This window comes from Portunus trituberculatus, chromosome 31 (assembly GCF_017591435.1).
Source record: "Portunus trituberculatus isolate SZX2019 chromosome 31, ASM1759143v1, whole genome shotgun sequence".
Classification (NCBI taxonomy): domain Eukaryota; kingdom Metazoa; phylum Arthropoda; class Malacostraca; order Decapoda; family Portunidae; genus Portunus; species Portunus trituberculatus.
This window is the reverse complement of record NC_059285.1, coordinates 13486278-13496277: the sequence shown is the minus strand read 5'-3', so window position 1 is coordinate 13496277 and position 10000 is coordinate 13486278. Positions and strand designations below refer to the sequence as shown.

Here is a 10000-nt window from a genome sequence, read left to right as displayed (position 1 = left end):
CACCCCTCAAACTCCCACAACTCAAGTCTTGCCTGCTCCCAAGTCCGGAGGTGAGGCTTGCAAGTGTGGATTTCTGGCGTCACTTAGAGCGTGAAGCGAACAGCTAACCATCTTTTGTGTGAGTGCAAAGGCGTTATAATTATTTAGTTGTAAAGAAAATAATGAATAAATAAATAAAACAAGAATACAGTAAATAGAAAAAAAAAATATTGAGGGAAGCTAATATTCATCCTACACCTAAATTCAATGTATTGTTAATTAAAAAGCTAACATATACTTTATATAGAGTATGCGTTGCTATTCTGGTTGTTAGGTATCTATTATTTTGCTGCTGACATCCAGTGAACCTAAAAGTGCATTGAGATGTATTGAATGTCATAACAGTAAAAGGATTGGCAGGTTAGTCTAGCAATTTCCCAATGGTTTATGATATTCGTGTAGTTGCTGGGATTTGTTTTATTGTTGATATTGGTGTACAGTTCAACAGTTCATCTAGTTAACATAGTATAGCTACAGATTTCATTAGCGTGTGTACAGGATTGTGCAACGAGCTCAGTGCCAGGGATTAGAGCCAAGCTAAGCGCAGTCACGTCAAGTAGCTTTAAGTAATTGTTCTGTGGCTGGTTAGTTTGATGATATAGTTAAATATGTACATTGAGCAAGCTTAATTAATTTGTGCAAACATTTAATCCCCAGCATTGTGTAGTGAGCCGCCGTATTAAAATGAAAGAAAATTGATTGGTTAGTCAATCGCTCGTCCAGAGCGTACTGATATTGTTGCCAGACTTCATTACCTATTACCTTTTTATTAGAGAATAATTCTGTAACATGTTAGAGTGGCGAAGCTGTGGCGGTTTGGGTTTATTAAGAGAGATGGGTATGAGGGAAGAGGATGATGAAATGGATTTACCCACCAGGAGAAAGAGAAGAAAACATAAAATAAAGTTTATGGATGCACCGAGAGAAGGTATGCCTATAAGATATGAAGTGGTGAGGAACTGGAAGGCATTGATCATCAAACGCGCTGTAAGTTGATCAGCTGTAACGACTCCTAGCGGGATCAGGCCAAAGAAGAAACATGCGTTCTGGCGCACATGTTTGGATGGTTGGCGTGAAAGAACGTTGGATGCAAGAACAATGGCTGGAACATGGAATATTGGCTACAAGTGATAGGGACGAATGGAGAGCAAACTGTGAATGGCTGGATAGTTGGTAGGTTGGTTGGTTGGCTGGCTGGCTGCCTATCTGGCTGTTTGGATTGGCTTTTTTGCCAGGATGGCTTGCTGGTTGACTGCCTATCTTGCTGACTGGCTGGCTGATTGCCTAGCTAGCTGGATGAGTATTGACTGAGATGCTGGCTGGCTGGTTGACTAACCTGTGAGAGAGAGAGAGAGAGAGAGAGAGAGAGAGAGAGAGAGAGAGAGAGAGAGAGAGAGAGATTCAAGTAATTACTATGAATACAACTATAGCTGCAACTCAAAACCAAGAATTGTCTCAAGTAATTATTGCTCTCGCCTTTGTCTGTCTGTCTGTCCCGATGCTAATTAAAAAATATTTCTTTCGGGACCCAATCTCAAGTACGAAGAGAGAGAGAGAGAGAGAGAGAGAGAGAGAGAGAGAGAGAGAGAGAGAGAGAGAGAGAGAGAGAGAGAGAGAGAGAGAGAGAGAGAGAGAGAGAGAGAGAGAGAGAGAGAGAGAGAATGTTGTTGCTGTTGTTCGCGTGTTTAGGAAACTTTTTGTGGGCGATTTCTTAAACTTATGCCTGTGGTCTTCATCTCGTGTGTGTGTGTGTGTGTGTGTGTGTGTGTGTGTGTGTGTGTGTGTGTACGCGCACGTGCGTGTATGTGTGCGTGCGTGTGCCTTGCCGACTTGTCCCACCTCAGTCGCGCTCTGAGCTGTGGTAGCGACGGTCACCACCACCACACTACACCACGCTGCACCACCACTCCATCACACAATACTATTACTATTACTCCTTCCTTCACTACTACCACTACTACAACTCTCCAATTGCTAATACAACTATACTGACCATTACTACTACTACCTCTACCACAACTAATACTACTTCTACAACAACGTTGACTTCTGCTACTACTACTACTACTACTACTACTACTACTACTACTACTACTACTACTACTTCTTCTTCTTGTTCTTGTTCTTGTTCTTGTTCTTGTTCTTGTTCTTGTTCTTCTTCATACAAAGTTACTACTACTACTACTACTACTACTACTACTACTACTGCTACTACTTCTACCACTACTACTACTACTACTACTACTACTACTACTACTACTACTACTACTACTACTACTACTACTACTACTACTACTACTACTACTACTACTACTACTACTACTACTACTAGACCGTCACTGCACCAACACACCACTCCACACTTTCCCCCCCTTCCTCACTCCTACAACCACCACCATCCCCCCCCGACCACCACCACCATCTCCACCTGCACCTCTCCCCAACCCACCAACCTTCACCTGGATCTGCTAATTGACACTAAACTTGACAGGTGCAGCACACACACACACACACACACACACACACACACACACACACACACACACACATTCATCAACACACTTATTCCAGGTTGAAAAGTCAAACATTCATGGCAGAGACAGTTGTGTGCGTACGTGTTTGCGTGTATGTGTAGGTACGTGTGTGTTCATGTGTGAGCAAAGCAAACAGTGAAGTACGTAAGAACAGAGAGAAGAAACAGGAAGGAGAGCAGAGAAAGGAGGAGGAGGAGGAGGAGGAGTGGTGTTATTGTGAGGGTACAACGCAACAATGATGGTGGTGGTGGTGGTGATGTCTTAAGGTGTGTTAGTGGCCCCTGATATAACCTGGCGTGACTTAACCTGGCCTCACCTGCTGTTACCTGACTCCTGACTCACCTGCGCTGTGTCAGTCTCCACCTGCCTCATCCTCATGTCACAGGAACCTATTTTGATGAGGTAAGGTGGTGGTGGTGGTGATGGTTTTAGTTATATAAGTAGTCATGACAGTTGTAGTTAATGTTGTTATGAGTGTTGTACTTGCTGAAGAAGTAGTGGTAGTAGTTACGTGTGTGTATGTGTGTGTGTGTGTGTGTGTGTGTGTGTGTGTGTGTGTGTGTGTGTGTGTGTGTTTGCAGGGAAGTGAAGCATAACCACTAAGCAGAAGACCCACCATACCTCCCTCTTCTCTCCGTCCCTCTCCCTCCTCTCCTTTCTCTCTCCCTCTCCCTCTCCCTCTTCTCTCCTTCCTATCTCTAGCAATGAAAGGCTTCCCTCCCTGGCCATTGGGAGGAAAAAAAATATAGGCTAGAGTGAGAATATGGGAAAAAAAGGGAGAAAAAAAAGATACTGAGAGTGAGACAGAGTGAGAAAGTGAGAGAGCGATACAGGAGACAGAGAGAGAGAGAGAGAGAGAGAGAGAGAGAGAGAGAGAGAGAGAGAGAGAGAGAGAGAGAGAGAGAGAGAAGAACTTAAAAAGGTACTCTCTCTCTCTCTCTCTCTCTCTCTCTCTCTCAGGACGTCCACTCAATATTACACATTATATTGTTCTGAAGAGGAAAAGGGAGAGTGGAGGAGGAGTAAAGAAGTGGAAAAGAAGCGAAGGAAAATGATAAAAAAGGTGAAAAAGGAGAGAGAGAGAGAGAGAGAGAGAGAGAGAGAGAGAGAGAGGAAGGGGAATAAAGTAGATTAAAAAGGTGAGACAAGAGAGAAGAAAAAAATAAAGAGGAGAATGAGGAGAAATTAGAAAGAAGATAATAGATAAGGGAAAAGTTTTGAGCAATTCGAGGAGGAGGAGGAGGAGGAGGAGGAGGAGGAGGAGGAGGAGGCAGAGGAAGAAGAAGAACAGGAAGGAAGAAGGTGGATTAGAGGAAGAAATTTTGGAGAGAATGGAGAAGAAAAAGAGCAGGAAAGAAAGAGAGAAACGCTGGCGTCATGAAACAGTAAAAAAAAAAAAAAAAAAAAAAAAAAAAAAGCAAAAGAAGAAAAAAAAAAAAAAAAGAACAAGGGCAAGAAGGTGAAACAAAAGACGCCAAGTAAAACAAAACGAATGGCAAGGAAAGATAATACAAGAATAAAGAACAAAAATAGAACAACAAAGAAAGGAAAGGAAGAGATGAAGTAAAAGTGGGAGGAACGCAAAAAAAAAAAAATAAGAGGTTGAAAAGATGTAAAGAAAGAGAAAGACGAGGAAGAGAAAAAAAAGTAAAGAAAGAAGCTTAAAGAGAGAGAGAGAGAGAGAGAGAGAGAGAGAGAGAGAGAGAGAGAGAGAGAGAGAGAGAGAGAGAGAGAGAGAGAGAGAGAGAGAGAGAGAGAGAGAGAATAAAGTAGACTTGAGGTGGGGAGGGCAAGATAAAATGATGGTAGTGGTTGTGATGGTGGTGGTAGTGGTGAAAAAAAAAATAATGGTAGTAATAGTAGTTGCCGAGAAGGAGGAGGAGGAGGAGGAGGAGGAGGAGGAGGAGGAGGAGGAGGAGGAGAAAAAGGAAGTGTTAGTAGAGGAGATATTGAGAGAGGAGGAAGAGGTTTAAGCAGTAAAGATAAGGAAATAAATCGCGCCAGTTACTGTAGTAGATGAACACAAAGCAAGAACAAACAGCAGCAGACTATTTCGTCTATACGAGGTTGTTTTGTCACGATCTGATAGAAATAGATAAATAAGACGACGAAGATAAAATTAAAAGATGAAGGAGTGATATCTGTGGTGAAGGAGGAAGAGGAAGAGGATGGAGAAGAGGAGGACGAAGTAGAGGGGATGAAGAGAAGATCGTGATGTTAGTAGAGATGGAGATAAAAGTGAAGGAAGAGGAAGAGATAGGGAAGATAGTGGTCGTGGAGGAGGAGGAAGAAGTGGAGAAGAGAATTGTGGAAGAGAAGGTTGTGGTGTTGGTGGTAGAGATGAAAGTAGAAGTGAAAGAGGAGGAGGAAAAGGACAAGGAGATAGTGATGGCGGTGTAGCTAGTGGAAGAGGAGGAGGAGAAGGAAGAGGCGGTGGTGGTGGTGGTGATGGTGGTGGTAGAGGTGGAGTTAGAAGTGAAGGAGGACGTGGTGGAGGAGGAAGTGGTGGTGGTGGTGGTGGTGGTGGTGGTGGTGGTGGTTCAGGTGCAACGAAGGTTTTGGCGGGGACGCGGAATCAATTATTTATGTTGTTCCATCTCTCTCTCTCTCTCTCTGTGTGTGTGTGTGTGTGTGTGTGTGTGTGTGTGTGTGTGTGTGTGTGTGTGTGTCATCATCATCATCATCATCATCATCATCATCATCATCCTGCATGCCTTCTCATCATGAATTATTCCCAATATTTATTCACCTCTCAGCACTCTCGGTTCTCCCTCCTCCCTCTTGCTGCTTAAATGCGTAATAGATAGCCAACGTACACACACACACACACACACACACACACACACACACACACACACACACACACACTAACATAACAAAACAGACTTTCTTCACTCAACTTGTAAGATACGTAAACTTTTTTCAGCTCTTTCTGGATCAAGGAGTATACACAAACAGACGACTCGATAAAGAAGACTCGCGCCATGCAAACTACAGAAGGAAATCACATTTGTATCATCCACGTCTTCCACAGTGTTTGACCTCCTCTCTGCTCTAGTCTGGTCTGGTCTGGTATGGTCTAGTTTGGTTAGGGTTCTCAAGCTTCTTCTCTTACCATGATCGTGTTTCCGTGTTTCAAAAGCAATGTGGATGGCTTGTAATGTTCTGATAGATATTGATATACAAAATACTTCTTAAACTGTCACTGGAAGCATGGTTGCAGTCTTTTCAAACCTCAATAGCTTCCACTGGAATCTACTTAACAGTCACTAGGATGATGTTAGCAATCTTGGAAACCTCAGTATACTTCCGTTAGAATCTGTTAAACTACAACGAATACTGAAAAGGAAACCGTCTGAAAAAAAAAAAAAAAAAAAATCAGTACGTCCACTTGAATCTGCTAAATTATCATTGGAATCACAAATGGCAATAAAAAGAAAGATACTATAAAAACTAAAAAAAAAAAAAAATAAAAAAAATACTGACATAAGAACCTATCTAAGCTTTCAATGGTGTAGTTGCTCTTTACCAATCATCAAAGCGCTGTGAAAAATTGCTTGCATGGACACACACAGAGAAGAAAAAAGAGAATAGGAGATCAATCACATCCTCTCGTGGCTGCAGAATGAATTACTTGACTGGCACAACAAAGCAAGTATCTTAAAGCTGTAGGCGTTATGGGAAAGATTGTGTAGTAATGGAAGGAACTTGTGATAAAATGCTGTGATCTTTAACCCCTTTCAGTACTGGGACGCATTTTTACCTTAAGTTTTGGGTATGATTAGATGATTTTATAGACATTAGGAAGGGTCTACGGTGGTCAGAAGATTAATAGCCAGAGTCGTAACAATTTTAATCCCCACATAAGCTTCTGAACCTGTGTAAAATCACCATATAGTAAGCAGAATAAATATTAACCCCTTCAGTACCATGACGCGTTTCCATATTCATTCTGGTTACTATTTGACGATTTTATACAGCTTCAGAGTCTCATGTAGAGGATTAGAATAGTGAAGACTCTGGCCATTAATCTTCTGACCTCCATAGAATCCTCCTAATGCAAATAAAATCGTCTAATCACACCCAAACTCATAGTAAAGGTGCGTTCCATTACTGAAGAAGGTTAAAACGTGTCATGGTACTGAAGAGGTTAAGAATAGCGTCCTGTTTACCACGAGTTTGCATGTCACGATAATGTCACTTAGCTGAGTCACTGTGAGGGATGAGGGAATATACTGTACGTGAGGAGAGTCAAAAGCTTCTCGCCTTATCACCTCTCATTACTTTAACCCCTTCAGTCCTGGGATACATTTTCACCTTGAGATTTGTGTACAATTTGACCATTTTATTGACATTAGGAAGGGTCTATGGAGGTCGAAAGATTAAAGGTCACAGTCTTCACTATTTTAATCCCGCACAGATGTTTCTAAACCTGTATAAAATCACCAAAATACTAACCAGAATGAATATGGAAACGCGTCATGGTACTGAAGAGGTTAAACTGTCTTTAATTTCTCACGTGAGACTAGATTAATGCTTTCTTCATCATCATCATATTCTTCTCCTCTTTATCCTCTCCCTCTTTTATGTAAGGAATGTTCTGGCCAGGGGCAACAAAAGTAAGGGAAAAAGATTATGTTACAAGCACCACAAGAAGACATTTAGTAAGCAAGTCCTACAATCACGTTATGAAGTGCACAATGGGGCCGCCGTGGTGCAGTGGAACCATGCGTGCTTTGGGGTCCGAGGGGTTTACCAGCGCACGGGTTCGAATCTTGTCCACGGTCCGAGTGTAGGTTGAGCTTCCTCACTCGGGGCAAAGGTTTCCTAGCGGGTGGGCTTTGAAATAGGAGGTACCCCAAAAAAGTATCCCCTTTAGCCGATAAATTCCCGTGAAAAGCCCACATGGTATAAATAATAATAATAATAATAATAAAAAGACGTCAATACAAACTGCACCACTGTATTAACCACTGTATTAGCATGTCAGAAGGATGGTGGTGGAATACAGCCGAGTGATGGTGTACAGTGATTAAGTGGTGATGTGCTGATAGTGAGGTGTAAAGGATGGGATTGCTTTATAGTGATGGTGATAGTAAAATTGTATAGCACTGTAATGATAGCCTGTTTGTATGTCACGGGAAGGAATGATAATGATGATGATGATGATGATGGTGATGATAGTGATGGTGATATGTAAAAATGCGCAAGTTTTATTGATAAAAATGTGGATAGATGTGTTCTAGCTCATTCACTCTCACTCTCTCCTTCACTCTTTTACTCACTCACACTCACTCACTCACTCGCTCGCTCGCTCTCCAACCTCATAATTAAACAAATTCGTATAAAAAAGATATGGAAAAAATTATGAATATTACCCCATTTCAAGTTTCTCTCTCTCTCTCTCTCTCTCTCTCTCTCTCTCTCTCTCTCTCTCTCTGGCCGCGTTGCATCATAAAATAGCTGGCGGTAAATTTCCAAGGGGAGGAAATACAGTAAATAGATTAATCTTTCAGAATTAATAGACAAGATGGCGGCTGAGAGAGAGAGAGAGAGAGAGAGAGAGAGAGAGAGAGAGAGAGAGAGAGAGAACTCACCACCAAGACAATAGATACGCAAGAGACCAAGAAAGACAAACAAACAGACGAAAAGAAAAGAAAAAGAAAGACAAGAAAACAAATATCTAAAGTTTTCCTTCCCCCTCACATCTCTTTTTGTTTTTATTTATTTACTTGTTTCCTCCTTTGCTTCTTTCCTTTATCTATTTCATCATTTTATCTATTTACTCATTTATTTCGCTCATTTATTTCATCTTCATCGCATCATATTCTTTATTTATGGTATATCTATTTATTCATTTATCTATTCGCGTCACAGTCTTCCTCCCTTCCACCTTTAAAATTTCACACACACACACACACACACACACACACACACACACACACACACACACACACACACGTACGCACCCACCAAAGACAACGTTCATAATATCGAGCTTTGCTTATTAGAGCGTAAAGCATTAATAGGAGCACGAGCAGAAGCCGGAGCAGGAGGAGGGAGAGGAGGAGGTGGGGAGGGATAATTTTGCCGTCCGTCACAACCCCTTATGTTTCCTCTCACCTTACGATACAGAGAGAGAGAGAGAGAGAGAGAGAGAGAGAGAGAATACATAGAAGGGGATAAACGAGAGAAAGATGACTAGGAGCAAAAAGTTGATGGATTTAAAAATAGTGAAAGAAGGAAGAGGATATTGGGAAAGATGAGAGAGAGAGAGAGAGAGAGAGAGAGAGAGAGAGAGAGAGAGAGAGAGATGCGCTGACCTCTAATGACCTGTTCTCACCTCCGTTCTGCCTCCACAGGTATAAGAGGCCAATGACCTCAACATGACCCCAGCTGGCCTGCTTCTCGCTGCCCTCCTGACCTCCGGTGAGTACTAATAGTAGTAGTAGTAGTAGTAGTAGTAGTAGTAGTAGTAGTAGTAGTAGTAGTAGTAGTAGTAGTAGTAGTAGTAGTGGTGGTGATGGTGGTGGTAGTGGTGGTGGTAGCAGAAGGACGGTTTACAAGAAGTAGCATTACAAAAGCAGCCATTTATGTATTTTTTTTTCACTTGTAACTAGGAATGATGGCAGTACTAGTGACACCAACAACAATATCAATAGTTACAGTGGCAGCAACACCATCAGGAGCAATAACAAGCACACCAGTTCACGGATTAGCGTTGCAGAAGGAACCATTCACTTGTCACCATTCCTTCATGGCTTCTTTTCCTCACCACGACACCTCACTCCTCGCGCTGCCGTCCCTCAATACGAAGGCGGGGCGACCCGAGGGCTGCAGACGCAGATAAATAAAAAGAAGGGAAAAAACTTGGCTATTGCGTCCGTGGGATATGTATATAAAAAGAGAGAGAGAGAGAGAGAGAGAGAGAGAGAGAGAGAGAGAGAGTCCGTTTTGAGGACATGACAGTAAAATTATATGAGAGAAAAGTCAAGTAAATTAATCACTGCAAGAAATGAAATATAGAAAGTGATAGAGGCATAAAAGTGTTAAAAAAAATAAGACACCAGTTTTGAAAGAAAAATAGTGATGGAAGAACAAATATTCTTAAGAAAAAACTGAGATATAATTTTCTTCCTTCGTTTACTTTCTTCTTTCCTTCGTTTTTCTTCCTTCCTGCTTACATTTTTACTTCTACATATCACAATTATTTCAGTACAAAGGCTCTCTCTCTCTCTCTCTCTCTCTAGCTGTGTGATATTTGCTCTTCCTTTCTTTTTCTTTGTACTGTCCTTGAGAGCCCGTGGTGTGGGACGCGAGACAGAAGCTAGGCTAGGCTTGGAGGAGCGTTGCGTGTGCGATGGCCAGGCACACACACACACACACACACACACACACACACACACACACACACACACACACACACC

General features: G+C 41.9%; 1 protein-coding gene across 1 annotated transcript in view; it reads left to right on the top strand.

The window, feature by feature from the left end:
• The first annotated feature begins 2583 nt into the window (after nucleotides 1–2583).
• Nucleotides 2584–10000, top strand: part of LOC123511168 (neuronal acetylcholine receptor subunit alpha-10-like) — a 61766-nt gene continuing 54349 nt past the window's right edge. Inside the window, 2 exon segments of the mRNA XM_045266823.1 lie at nucleotides 2584–2975; nucleotides 8936–9002. Of these exon segments, the coding sequence (XP_045122758.1) occupies nucleotides 8960–9002 (43 nt within the window). The 5' untranslated portion in view covers nucleotides 2584–2975; nucleotides 8936–8959.